This window comes from Ambystoma mexicanum, chromosome 5q (genome assembly GCF_040938575.1).
Source record: "Ambystoma mexicanum isolate Mex_15411 chromosome 5q, UKY_AmexF1_1, whole genome shotgun sequence".
NCBI lineage: Eukaryota > Metazoa > Chordata > Amphibia > Caudata > Ambystomatidae > Ambystoma > Ambystoma mexicanum.
In genome coordinates this window covers 67626623-67641615 of record NC_090933.1, presented here as the reverse complement: position 1 = coordinate 67641615, position 14993 = coordinate 67626623, and the positions used below count along the sequence as shown (strand labels likewise).

Here is a 14993-nt window from a genome sequence, read left to right as displayed (position 1 = left end):
ACTCTTGCTGTTTCTTAGCTTTCACTTTTCTGAATCTTGGGGTAACAACTTTTCACCCTTGGATCCCCCTTTGCCGGGCTCCGACCACTCAATTCTTTACTGGGGCTCTCGATCAGGGTGACAGTGGCTGACCCCTGGTTCCCCCTCTTCTGGGCTCCGACCCCTCTTTTTACTTCCAATGTTCTCTTTTTACACAGTTCAATATTCACGGGAATTAATTTTCCTTTCTTTCACAATGCTCTTCTAGATCAAAGTCTTTCGATTGTACAGGGATTTTGCTCGACCCTCGGTATGACCACTTTGACCTATTCTGCTGACTCTCATATGGCCTTCTGGTATCTGTAGGTTCTCTCATATGGGGTTTGACCAGAGTCTCTAGAGTTAGCACCCGTGCAGTGCCGGTTTTCCTCTGCAGCTGTACTCCCCTTTAATACTTGTTACATTTCTTTTCACAGTTCATTGAGTTTGGTTCAAACATGCCAGTTTGCGATTCTCTCACTCAACACAGCCCGGTTCTTATCGATTCTCCCCTTGACTCACCGGCTGTGATGAATCGCTTGGCTTTTGCTTTCCTGGAGTCAAGGCTGGTACCACGGGAAACTCCTCAGCATTCGGGATAGTGAGGCATTTTTCCCTGCCTGTTTATTATTTAAATAAAAGCATTTTGAAACTAACCAACACTGTCAGTTTCCTTACTATAACCCCTCACATGCATTAATTTACTTAACTCTTGTATTAAGTCATTTGAATGCCTTTTAAGAAACTATGGTGAATGTATACATGTTTATTATTGAATATTTTGCAATATCACCAGCTGGTTTCATTTTTTAGTGTGTGTAAAGGCCTAGAATTATATTTGTATTTTTATGCATTCCGGTCTAAATTAAACTATTGTGTGCTTCACTGTGTGGAGTCATTGGCCCCTGCCCCCACAATTCCCTGACCCCACTAGACTTGACAGCTCTCCATGTTTTCTTTGATTGGATTTTGGCTAACCTCTGAGAGTTCCCTGTTCACTATAACTAGGGTGGTCTCCTAAAATCTGTTCACCAGTCCAGACTCTAGAAATCCATCTAAATAGCAAGTGCACATTTTGTGCCCTGAACCATACAAGTAATTTCAAATCCTTCATAAGAGGGGTGAGGGGTCTTAATGGATGCCTTTCATCCTCAGTTTGAATTGTACTTTCAGCTCTTCATGACTGAACCATCAACACACCAGTTAAATCCAACACACTTGTCACCCTGCCCCACAACCTTAGCATAATTTAGGTATACTCATGGCTGTTTAACTCTGTATTTGTATCCTGGATTTAAGAGGAGATAAAGGCTTGCAAGGTCTGGTCCATTTTCACCAATTGCTCAGATGCAGAGTGGCAGCATTGCCATTGCAGTGTACAACACAGCTTGTGAGAAAAGGGAACTGCATGCCAGCTGTTCCAACAAGTGCCCCCCCACCTTGAGTGTTCGTCATGGAAGGACAGCTTATCTTAAAGAATCCAACATCAGCATGCTGTACATGCCTATTTTCCGAAGCTTTCTAAGAAGGTTTCTACCGGTTCACACTGGGTCAGACATAAGCAATGGATTTAGTCCCAAATATAAATAAAGTGTTAACACTTACCTATTCCTTTCAAGTGCAAAACACTCTTCATCACACTGTAGCCTTGACAATAAAGAAAAACAAAAACAGTTAGCAGGTTTATTCTTAAATCGTGTAAAACATGAAATTGCACAATTATGCTACAGTTCAGTGAAAGACGCACAGATGTATAATATCTAATAACCATGCAGGATTCTAGCTGCGTTTGATATTCTGAATCTGTTCTTTCATCTTGTAAAACAGAAAACGCCTGCTTTAGAATGTGAAAACCAGCAAGGCTAATATTAATCAAGCACATTACAAGCAGCCATTTAACATAGTCTGCTATAAGGACCAATTCTTTCGTTTTATACTTTATTTTTACTTTATCCGTGGGTACAATAATAGAGTGTGGCTAGGTACCTTACACAACACATCTGACCAAATTTCAATTTTAAGCACCAAGAAACCAATGACGATCTAATGTTTAATTTCCAATTTTTCAACTTTTAAAGCACAAACCAGGTAAAATTTAAGACAAGAAAAACCTCACTTGGTTTTATGATTCTTCATATATAAACAGTAAATGTTACTTTTAAAAGACTCCTGTTTTTGCATCTATTTGTTTCACTTTAATTTTTTTTCATTTTCTGATAGCAGAAATAATACTCACAACTCAGTCTTGCACCAAGGAGTTATGACCCAAATTCCCTACACGATAAATGTTCTTCTGGTTAATCTGGTGACTCTACCACTCCTGTGCCAACTCATACTTATTTCAGAGCGGTCACCTTTACACATCGATCCCAGGTCTTGGCAAACTGGGTTGTATGTACTAAACACATTTAGAATATGCACATAGATCACAATGCGCTCATGGCCTGTACTATGGAGCAAATTAAATGTGCTGTAAAATGCACCATTTTGTTTTCAAACATTTCCTGGTGAAGGGAATTAACTCCCCATGGCACCCAAGGTGATGGGACTACTCATTGCAATGTGGTGCTAGTTTACCAACATTTACTAGGACTGCTTTTCAATCTCATTCCAGCACTGAATGCTGACAAAAAATGGCAACACAAGAATTCCCAGCTCATCAATGGCATCACCACACCAAATCCCAAAGTTGTCCAACCCTCCACTACCAACTATCTCCGAGAAGGGGCACGGGGAAGGGCCAGGATGTAACTGCCATAGGCCAGGATAATTTCTTCTCCGCTACTGCCTTTTGGCTGTCCCATAACCCCAGGCAGCTAATTGTCATGACGTCAGTAAAGCAAATGCTGGGACAAGGGTTGAAATGTGGGCAGATATCTAAGAAGGCTGCTTGTCAGCTCCTGCGATATGCGCTATGCGCTGTGCCATAGCCATGTCTGTACATGTTACTGTAAAGACTGGAGTGGGGGGCTGTACTTCTGCTCTCTATATGGCAGAGGAGAGGCACAGAGGACCCCAGCCAAGATTCTCTATTATTGGTAACGTAGTGGAGCAATCAAGGCCTAGCTTCTCAGGAGGTGATGCAGGCTGGTACTTAAGTACAGTGTAGTCCTCAAGTCCCCACAAAGGAATTTCCACACACTGTATTAGTTAAAACACAGTCTTTATATAATTAATATTCAAGGTTATGTACACTATCACAATAACTCACGTTGTGCTCAGAAAATCAACAATGCTAAATATATACAGTTCTAAAGTGGTACCACAATTATTATCATTTCTCATTAAAGTGCATCAACTATACTGTCAAATGTCACACAGATCAATAAAAAGGAAACCGGCCATAGGCATAGGAAGGAAAGCAAGATGGTTGAAACAATAGGCAGATTACTAGCGCGTACCACTAGACACAGTTCTGTGTGGAGACCCCCCCCCCACCTGGGCAACCTGTAAAATAAAGATATAGCACAAGCCCAGTCCACATACTGATCAATAGTCTTATTCTCTCCTATAATGTTTTTACCCCCCCCAAATGTACCTGGTGGAGCAGAGTTCTTCGAAGAAGCGTCGATGGATCCTTCTTGAGTGACTCCCTTTAAAGCAGGAGCCACGTATCGTCGAAGAAGGTGAACTTGGTGTCGACGGCGTTGATGAAAAGTTCGGGGGTGCCAAGACCACTGCGTCGATCCAGGCGGTGCTCGTCGGCGACGTCCTGCGAGGATGAGGTGTGCAGGGCATCTCAGCAATTGATAGTTCAGGATCGCAAAGAGTTTCTGAAGAACTGTAGCCCGACAAGGGCGTCGAGTTGTCGAAGTCTTTGTGGTCTTCAGGTGGCGGGAAACCCACTGGCGGATTCTCCTCGGCGCGTCAGCGTCCTTGACTTTCTCCGGCGGGATAATGCAGTCGTCGGTGCGGACAAGGGAGTCCTTCGACTCAACAGTCTTTAGGCAAAGGAGCGGCAGCCCCGGTCGTCGGCGGCACGGAGTAGAGCGGTCCCCTTCTGGGCAACATGGATTCGACGGGCCTCCAGGGGTTACGGCGATACTCCGTACCTACCAAACCAGAGCCTCCAACCACATCTGCCTAGAAACTCCTAGATTCAGACTGTCCAAAGCAGGTGGATCTAGCTTCCCTGTCAAAGCTGCACTCTAATGGAATGCGTTGCCTATTCACATCAGAATGAAACAACCATACTCTAGCTTTAGGAGAAAGCTGCTTACCTGGTTGCGAACCAATGACAATTAACATCAAGTGAACCGCTGATCCCTGTATAACTTGCATCTGTACATATGTGTATATATAGCTGCTCCCATTTGCCTAGCAATGTATTGATCATGTATTGCACACACCCAACCAAATTGTAAATATGTTATATGTTTCTTTGATGCATTTAACAATCTGTATTCTGTAACTAAGCTTCAAGTATCCTTGTAACTGCTGCACCCAGCTACCCACGGGTTTGGAGCGCATTACCAAATAAACAATCAGTGGTCAATGAACAACAGTTCTGCAACAGGAAATAGTGATTTTAAGAGGCAGTTGCTGCGCATGCTTTCTTAGTCCCAGCGTATTGCTCTCCTGACTCTACGGCGCTGCTGGAGAGCTGCTCGATGCATTTGTGTCATGATGCCTACCCCCGGGGACCCAGACCAAGTCCAGCAACCCCGGAAGCAGGCATCAAGTTATCCCAAGCAAGCCCAACAACCCCTGCTAGGGGCTATTTGGGTGCAGTCCTGGCGCCTATGGCGCCAGGCTCATATGGAGAGTCAGTCCTGGCGCCATAGGCACCAGGCTCATAGATTAAAACTTACCTGATGCAGATCATGCTGCAAACTTACCTGATGCAGACCATGCTGCAAGAGCTCCAAGCCAAAAGAGGCTTGGAAGGGACTACTTTACCTAGGGACTATTTTTTTTACTCGGGTGGGGCTGGGGAGGAATACTTACCTGGGACTACTTTGGAGGCTATTTAAACCACGCCCGAAGAGCAGCACACGCTTCGCGTTATTCTGCATCCAGCAGCGTAACGCTCACCGTGCCTGCAAGTCTGCATCCAGCCTTCTGCCACACCCGCCTCGAGTTTGGAGCTCCTAGAAAAAGGGAGAAAGAAGGAGAAAAGTTTAGGGCAAGAGCAATACCTTTGATCCTTACCTGAATTCCCGATCCATCGCGCCTTCCAGCTGGAAGAAAGAAATTATTTTATGCGCGTCGCCTGCAGCAGCGCAGTGCTGAACTCACCGGCCTTCGCAGCATCTTCACATTCCACCGCATCCTCCTGCATGTTCCCGGCCATTCCGGCACCTAAGGAGAAGACAAGAACAGCAAGGTGAGCCAAGGGAATACACAGAGGAGTATTAGTTCATAGACTTACCTGATTTTACCACCAGGGGTACTATTCCTTTTCACGGGTCGGCGCTGCTTCCACTGCATCTTCGCCGAAACCCGGCCCCTAAGGGGAAACAAAAGGACAGCAAGGTGAAACAAAGGGACTAACAAGGGGAACCCTCCTCACCACAATAGACTTACCTGATTTTACCGCCGGAGGTATTATTCCCAGAGACTTCATACTTTCTCTAAGCGCCTGAATAAGGGAGAAAGCAACAGGTTACATATTGACATTATTTTATCGAACTGTGTTGGATAATACAAATGCTTACCAGAATATTACCGGTTACCACGAGGAACTCTTCACTAGGGTCAAGCTGCAACCTGCAAGGAATCGGACAAGAGTGAAGGAACAAGTTACTTACCTGTAACTGTTGTTCTCCAGCATGGGTCTGGCATGGATTCACATGCTCATGAATATTCCCCGTCGTCAGGCTGGGAATCCTCGGTAAAGAAAAAACCAGTATCAGTTTCGTTTCTGATCTGTCTTTCGTAGTAATAACCAATCACTGGTCTCTGCGTCATACTGACCACAGCCAATGACTGCCCTCTACCTAAGCACCGCCTCTGTCAGCCATCTTCAGATTTGGAAGCACGTAAAGTGGCAGTATGACCAAGTGAAGAGCCGCAGAGGGGTAGGCGGGAGGGTTCGCATGTGAATCCATGCCAGACCCATGCTGGAGAACAACAGTTACAGGTAAGTAACTTGTTCCTTCTCCAGCATGGGGTCTGGCATGGATTCACATGCTCATGAATAAAGAATACATAGCAGTACACACATGCACAACCACGGGAGGTGGCAAAGGCTCAACATTAAGCATCACATCAACTCAACATTAAGCATCTTACCTCCTCACCAGGCTCACCTCAGGCGAACAGGTTGCGCAGCACTGCTTGGCCGACCCTGGACTCCTCCCTGGAATCCCGGTCGACGCAGTAGAATTTCGTGAAGGTGTGCGTCGACCTCCACGTAGCAGCCCTGCATATGTCCAGCAGGGGCACACCAGATAGGAACGCCGTGGTAGCTGCGATCGCTCTGGTGGAATGGGCTCTCGGACGGCCAGGCAGCGGTCGGTTTGCCAACCGGTGACAGCACATGATACAGCCGGAGAGCCATCTGGAGATGGAAGCCTTCGAGAGAGCCTTCCCCTGATTGACAGGTCCAAAGTTCACAAAGAGTTGTGACGTCTTCCGAAAACCCTTCGTGCGGTCCACGTAGAACTTCAGCGCTCTAGCTACATCCAGCGAGTGCAAAGTCCTCTCAGCCGGCGACGAAGGCGACGGGAAGAACACAGGTAACACCAAGGGTTCGTTGAGATGGAAGTCCGACGGTACCTTGGGCATGAAGGAGGGGTGCGTCCTGAGCACTACCCTCGTGTCGTGGAAAGTCAAGTACGGGGCCTTGCAGGAAAGGGCCTGGATCTCTCCCACTCGTCGTGCGGAGGTGATGGCCACAAGAAAAGCTGTTTTCCACGATAGAAACTTTAACGGGGCCGAGTGCAGAGGCTCGAACGGAGGTCCCATGAGCTTGGTCAGCACCACGTTGAGCTCCCACGCCGGGGCCGGAGCCTTCACCGGCGGGAACGATCTGAACAGTCCCTTCATGAACTCCTTCACCAGACGATGAGACCACAAGGACGTCCGGCCCGTGGTTCTGGTGTATCGGGAGATCGCAGCAAGATGAATCTTGATGGACGCATGTGCCAGACCAGCTTTGGCCAGCGTCAGCAGGTACGGCAGTACTTGGGGAGCCGTAATCCGTAGAGGGTTAATCTTCTGTGCGTGGCACCAGACAGAGAACCTCTTCCATTTGTGTCCGTAGCATTTAAGAGTCGAGGACGCCCTGGCCTTTGCAAGAACCTCTCTGCAATCGGCCGGTATGTCGTATCCTCCAAACTCTAGTGCTGCAGGAGCCAGGCCTGCAAGTTCAGCGACTTCGGGTCGTGGTGGAGGATGGCGCCTCCTTCCCTGGAGAGTAGATCCGCGTCCGCCGGCAGCTTGATCGGCGGGGACGCTGACAAGTCCAGAAGGTCCGGGAACCATATCTGCCTCGGCCACGCAGGTGCGACGAGGATCATCCTGCACCGTGACCTCTTGAGCTGGTTGACGAGCCGGATTAGCAGAGGCAAGGGAGGGAACGCGTAGAGGAACAGGCCCTCCCAGGGGAACGAGAAAGCATCGCCCATGCTCCTCGTCTGGGGAAACCTGCTGGCGAACCTCCGGCACTTGGTGTTCGTCGCCGTCGCGAACAGGTCGATCTGGGGTGTGCCCCACCGTCGGAAGAGGCGATCCACCAGATCCTGCCGTAGTTCCCACTCGTGGCACGAGCGCAGCTCCCTGCTGAGTGAGTCGGCGATGGTGTTTTTTATCCCTGCCAGATGAAACGGCACCAGAAAAATCCCTTGGGCGACGGCCCAATGCCACAGGTCCTGCGCCTCCTTGGACAGCGCTGGGGACCTGGTTCCGCCCTGTTTCCTGATGTAAAACATGGTGGTGGTGTTGTCGGTGAAGATCCTCACCACCTTGCCCTTGAGGGACGGAAGGAAGGACCTGAGGGCCCAAAACACTGCACGGAGCTCCAGGACGTTGATATGTAGGGACTTCTCCGTCGGGAGCCAGAGTCCCCTTGCGTGCAGATTTTCGGTGTGCGCTCCCCACCCTTCCAGTGAGGCATCCGTGGTCACAGTCTCCTGGTGGGCTGGGGTCTGGAAGTCCATGCCCGCCGTCAGATGCGCGCGGGTGCCCCACCACCGTATCGCTCGTCGGAAACTCTCGTCGAGCTTGATCCTTTCCTCGAAGCTGTCCGTCGTCTGGATCCAGCGCGCATCCAGGAATTCTTGCAACGGGCGCATCCGGAACCTGCACATGGGAATGAGGTAGATGCAGGAAGACATCATCCCGAGGAGGGACTTGATGGACCTCACTTTGGCCGCGTCGGCCACCAACATCCGTTGCACCTTGCCCAAGATGGTCCTGGTCCTCTCCTCCGACGGGGAGGCCAGAAGGGACACTGTGTCGAGCCTCGCTCCCAGAAACAGTGCGACTTGCGCGGGCACCAGGTGGGATTTGGCGTAGTTCACGGAGAATCCCAGGTCCGTGAGGAGTTGGACGGTCCTTGCCGTGTGGACCACGGCGAGCTCCCTCGTCTTGGCGCGGATGAGCCAGTCGTCCAGGTAGGGGTAGACGTGGATCCCCTCGCGGCGCAGCTGCGCCGCCACCGGTGCAAGGCACTTGGTGAATACCCTGGGTGCCGACCGTAGTCCGAAGGGAAGGGCTTTGAACTGGTAATGACGCCCTTGGACCACGAATCTGAGGAATTTGCGGTGCCCCTTTAGGATGGGAATGTGGAAGTAGGCATCCTCCAAATCCAGTGACGATAGGAAGTCTCCTTCCTCCAGCTGACCCAGGACGTGCTGGAGGGTGACCATCCGGAACTTCTGCGCCTTGATGAACTTGTTCAGACGTCGCAGGTCCAGGATGGGGCGCCATCCTCCCGTCTTCTTCTTCACGAGGAAGTATCTCGAGTAGACTCCGGAGCCCCGAAGCCTCTTTGGGACGAGTTCGATGGCGCCCTTTCTGAGCATCGCCTTTACCTCCAGGAGAAGTTGAGGGACGTGAAGTTCTTTCCTGGCCACGGGGGGGACGCGCGGGCACTTTCTTTGAAACTCGAGCGCGTGGCCCCGGGCCAGGGCGTCCAGCACCCAACGGTCGGTGGAGATGGACTCCCACACGCTGACGAAGCCCGCCAGCCGGCCTCCCACCGGGGTGCTTCGGTGGGGGCCCGACCCCAAGGCCGGTTCAATCCTGCTTGGACGCGGCCTTGCCGCCTTGACCTCCTTGGCGACGACGGCGGGGTCCGCTAGACTTGCCTCGTCCTCTGTAGGCCTCTTGCGACGACGAGCGGGCCGCTTGACGGTAGGAAGCGAAACCGCCGCCGGAACCTTTGGAGGCGCCCTTGCCTCCGCCGCTCCGAAAGGGCGTCCGTCGTTGCAGGACTCCAAGGGCCCGGGCCGTCTCAGTATCCGCCTTGATGGCCTGAAGGGAATCGTCCACTGTCTTCCCAAACAGGTTGTTCCCGTCGAAGGGCATGTCCAGGACTCTGGTCTGGACGTCCTGCCGGAAGTCCGTAGCTTTGAGCCATCCACGACGTCGAAGGCAAACACCGTTGCCCAGCTGGCGGAATCCAGTGTCGGCGATGTCCGTCGCCACGGTGATGGCGTGGTCCGAGGCCACCTCACCTTCCTGCAGGATCTCAAGGGCCTCCGCCCTCTTGTCGTCCGGCAGAAAATCCAGCAGGGGAGCCATCTTGTACCAGAGCTCCCTGTCGTAGCGGGCCACGATAGCCAAGGCGTTGGCCGCTTTAATCGTCGTCGCTGCCGACGAGATGACTCTACGCCCCATAGTATCCAATTTCTTTCCCTCGCCGTCCGGCGGGGAAGTCGATGTGGAGGCCGCACCCCCCCCCCCGCTTTCTTCCTGGCTGCCGCGGAGACGACGGAGTCCGGGGTAGGCTGCGCCCGGAGGCATAGGGGGGCCGTGTCTGGGACCCGGTACTTTTTCTCGTACCGGTCTCTTCTAGCTGGCGTCGTGGAAGGGTTCTTGAGGAGGGAAAGACCCTCATCCCAAATGTCGTCCAACAGAGGTACTGCGAGGACCGTCTTCCTCTTGGCCTCGCGCCGCTGATAAAGGAAGCCTTCCTTTTTCTTCTCCTCAGGGCAGAGTTGGAAAAGCTCGGAAGCCCTGGAGATCATGGAGTGGAAAGATCCGATCTCGTCGGGCGGAGAGGCCCTGGTGGGAGGCGACGACGGAAAATCCTCGTCGTATGCCTCGTCGTCCGTACCCGTCGCTGCCGTGTCAGTCCCCGTATCATCCCCTCGGGTGGACGGGAAGGAGGGCTGGAAGGGGCGCGACGGTTGAAAAGGAGGTGGTGGATGGATCCTTCTTTTCTTGGTAGGGGGAACACCAGAAGGTCCCGGTTCTGGATCCCCCGACGGGAGAGGTTCCTCCGTCGGTAACGGTAGCCTCGTCCTTATCTCGGAGCATAAGGACTGTATGGCCAACAAAATGGCCGCCGAGTTGTCTTGCGGCGCTGGCAGAGGGGAATCCGACGGGCGAGCAGGGGCCCCGTCGGTATCCTCGACGATGTCGTCGTCGTCACCTGCGTCGGGGTCCGTTCCGACGGGCTGGCCTTCTTCCACGCCTAGGCCGTGGCTTAAGACCTCGATCAGTTCCTCTTCTGAGGTTGAGGCCGACTCTACGACGCCCTGCCCCCCCTTCTTCTTCCCCACGGAGGGTTTCACGGGGGTCCTATCGATGGGCACAAAGGAAGACTCCCTCCGAGGAGGCAGGGAGATTCTGGGCCCTGAGGTCGCCACCACTGGTGCAGCCACCACAGGCTGAGCCAGGGCCGCCGCGACCGTTTCGATAGAGGGCTTGGCCGGATGGATCAAGGCCTTCAGCACCTTAGGTGCGCTCACTGCCTTATCCTTGAGGGAGGGGGCACTGCCACGCTCCTCCTCTGCCTTAGAGCTCGACCGGGGCCTCTCCAGGAGCTTCGCCGGGTGCTCGGCCTTCCTCTTACCCGACCCAGAGCGTTGGCTCGTGGTTGATGGTGCCGGGGAGGGTGCGCCCTGCCTGGCGCCCGCAGAGCCCGACCGTTCGGCGCTCCCGGTGCCAGCGGACTCGTGGTGCTTGGCCTTATGTTGGGCCCCCGTCGCCGGGGCGCCCTCAAAGGTCTTAGAAGACCGCTCGGATTTCTTCTTCTTCTCGCCAGACGGGCTCTTACCCTCCAGCCAGTTGGCGAGACGTTGATGGCGGTCCTTCATGGTCCGTTCCGACATGTTGCCGCAAAACGCACAGTCCTTCTCCACGTGCGTCTTGTCCTCATGAAGGCAGTAAAGGCAGAAAGAGTGTTCGTCCTCCTTGAAGACGTTCTGCAGCTGGCATCCAGGGCAGACCCTGAACAGCTTTCCGGGCGTCGAGCTTCCCTTCTCCTGGGCCATCTCCGAGACAGGGCCTGAGAAGCTTCTGGAGTCCTCCCAAGTGTAGCTCGACGAAATCTTCACCCTTGAGGGGCACAGATGAATCCGACACGGGTCCCCGTTGATCGGATGTAGGATCGGTGGAGCTTGAGGCTCTTTTGACCGAAAGAATCGAAGTTTTTTGTAAAAAGCGCGAAAAAATAGCACTAACGCTCGAGAGCAATAGCACGAGGATCCCAACACATGAACGTGCGGTAAAAATCTGAAGATGGCTGCCAGAGGCGGTGCTTAGGTAGAGGGCAGTCATTGGCTGTGGTCAGTATGACGCAGAGACCAGTGATTGGTTATTACTACGAAAGACAGATCAGAAACGAAACTGATACTGGTTTTTTCTTTACCGAGGATTCCCAGCCTGACGACGGGGAATATTCATGAGCATGTGAATCCATGCCAGACCCCATGCTGGAGAAAGTCAGGCATTTGAACTCTTACGAACTACATACTTACGGCGTCTTGCCAGGAATTTCGGAGACAATATTGTTCTGGAACTCACCAATTCCTTCGAGCCAGTGAAGCAACTGGTTATCTACGCGCTCAATGCAGGATGGAGAGCTCATCTTTTCAAACCATCAGAAGAATATTCCTACGGGCCAAGCAAACAAAGTTAGGTGTGTCAGTCCAGTCTGTCATCTCGGCCCTACGCGTCACATTGGTGGAGACCGCAGCTGTCCAGTTCAGAGCGACACCTCTGTGGGAGCCAGGTGAGCCTAACAATTTGCTCATCACTGTGCCTCTTGTTCGTCCTCAAGGTTGGCATGTGGGACTCTCATATTTGTTCAAAAACGTCCCAAGTGATCTCCGTTGCTCTCTCAAACATGCTGGCCTAGGTAAGAAAACTTAAAATACCAAAAACTCCATTTCCTTTTCTAGGATGGACTCCTACTGAACTCTTAAGAACTGGTCTAGAAACAGTTTCAACTTAACTGATACATTGTGGCATCTTATGGTTTACTTACCTGTAAGTGCAGTGGTTTTTCTTTTCCCTTTTCTTATAAAAAATATAGTGAGACATTTATTAGGTATTAATGAAAAGGGTGTGCCTGTACTTATTAACCACCCACTCCCCTAGAGTTAGTCTTAGTCTGTTCCGTCATGACTACCACTTAGAGAGCCTAGTGAGCTTGGTGGAATTACTAGCAGGACAAAAATCCAGAAGATACAGCTAAAAATGTTGTCCACAGTTTCTTACGGAAACTAACACCAACAATGACCACCCAAACTTTCAAAGTCTATACCACTTTAAAGGTATATAATAGGGGTCGAGGATGACCGTTCATTATAGTTTGTTACTACCCAGACTCTCAACCTGATCTGCCCTCTGTCCCTGCATAAGGAGAAATCTGCAGTGAAAACATTAATCGCTTGTACACTTCAACCTCAGATCTTAAAAACAAAAGGGTAGAGGTTTGTCGTGTCTTTGGCGATCCTCCCCTTCCCTTACCCCGTTTGAAACAACTGTATGCGCAGCTCATAATATATTTAATAAGGGATGCCAAAAATATAGATTATACACAGCTCAAAAGAGGCTGCAGCTAATTCCACAGGGGAATTAAAAAAATATTCAAGCCATTGACTTCACTCTGTACTCCTGCTCACTCATTGTCACAAGGCTCTCCCCTTTTCACCTGCTTTTGTTGTTTGCTTGCGACCTTCTGGGATGTCTTCTTTCGCACGGTCCGGGATTTGTACAAACCCGAAGGCTGGTCCTTGGATTCCAGCGTGAGGTTCGCTATTCAGTTTACGGGAGCGTTCAGAAGTCCAGGATGGATACCAGGATGCAATAAAGTTACGTTTGGAGGCACGGAACGCCATGACCCGAGTGCGAAAGAATTCCAGGAAGATAGGCAGAGGAATGAGTGGAAGGACGGGGTTTCAAGGAACCGAGAACAAGGAATCAAAAGGGAGCCCCGAACAAACTTCGGCAACACACGTCCAACTACAACAAGCGGTAGCGTTGAGAGACGCGCAGAGCCGCGGGGGCATGTCTCTTTTGTAGAACGTGCAGCGTGGAACATAGAGACTGACCTGGAGTGTTCCGTTCCGAGCGGCCATGTTGGAAGGATCACTGCATTCAATCCTCCATGGGTCAGGGACCAGGAGGTCCAAAAGGGATGCATACGACGGTTCATGACACACATGTGATAACCCACAGTTGCATTCACAAGTTGTATTAGTCTCTAAAATTGCAACTTTCTGGAATAAGATTTATACTGCTCATGGTTCTTTCTGTTAGTCAACACTTTGCAGTGGTCAGAAACCATTGTTGCTTCCACATCTTCTCCGCTTACTTTTTCATCCATTTTTAGCTTCTACACTTCCCTTATTTATTTTTTTTACAAAGTTTTATCTGTTTTAGGCAGTTTTTCATCACTACTTGATTCACAACGTACCCATCCAAACAACATCAAGGTAATTCTGCCTTTCGTTCCATCAGAGTTACACGCTATCATTAATACATTCTTAGAAACTTGTGTTTACCTAAACTCATGGAATCATGGGTGATTAGAATGCTATTAAAACATCCTCTGTCAACAGGATATTACAGATAATTACCACCCAACCACCTGTGGTAGGGAGGAACCTCGAAAAGAAACAAAGATTGCATTAAAGTGCATCATTTTATTGACGGTCTGCTGTCAGGGTTTAGTTCGAGGCAGAGAACAGACAGCCATCCTGAACCTTTGGCTAGGCTGGTGAAGGCTTTTTCGCTTGTGTCAAACAACTAAAGGAGAGAGTGCACACTATGGGTATCTTTTGGGTACCCCGGCTTTAGGAGTCATAAGGAAACGAGTCAACACATATTGAAATAGAGACACACCCTCAGTCAGGTTGTAAGTTAAGCTCCTCTGGGAGGAAAAAGGGAGTCAGAAACCAGGGAATCGAACAGAGGAAGGAGGTGGGTGGGAAGTTTAAGGCACTCCAAGTCAGGCAAAAGAACTCCAAAAAAAGAAATCTGCCCTAACAATTAATGATTCCTTGCAGGGAAAGTGAGTCAAAAAGAGCGTTTTTGCAAGACTAGCAGATACGTTATTTACCAGTAATGGTTTTTCTATGGATTCTTCTCCCACAGAGTCCTCATACTGATAGGTAGCTATACAATGTCAGCTGCTCAGAAATTTTTGCGACAAAGGGCGTCCTCGAATGGATGCTGTTAGGGAGAATTCTCTGTTTAGGCTGAATTTCCTAACCTAGTGAGTCCCCCAGCAGCTTTGCTGGATTTCTGGAGTTTGTTTCTTTTCTCCTGCCAAGAGTGAGACTCTTTTTCTCCCACTCTTGGACATGATTTATGGTGTTCCTTTGACTGTTAATGTGTTTTATGGGCTATGGTGTCCTTCACTCCATAGGGTCTCATGTGTTTTTACTATGTGTTACACAGCACCCTCCGTGCAGTAACACAGGGGTGTCATAGTGACACCCCACCATAGACTCCATACCCTGGGACTGACTACTGTCTCCCAGGGCATGTAAAGTCACCATTGGCTTTACTAGTCCCAAATTATGAACAGAAACCAGTACAAACCATCATATTGTGGACATACTGGTCGGGGC

At 50.5% G+C, this 14993-nt stretch overlaps 1 protein-coding gene across 1 annotated transcript in view; it reads right to left on the bottom strand.

Annotated features, from left to right (window-relative positions):
- Positions 1 to 14993, bottom strand: part of NFX1 (nuclear transcription factor, X-box binding 1) — a 2569209-nt gene that overhangs the window by 614193 nt on the left and 1940023 nt on the right. The window contains exon 19 of the mRNA XM_069620539.1: positions 1624 to 1665. Coding sequence (XP_069476640.1) covers positions 1624 to 1665 — 42 coding nt within the window. The remainder of the gene's footprint in view (positions 1 to 1623; positions 1666 to 14993) is intronic.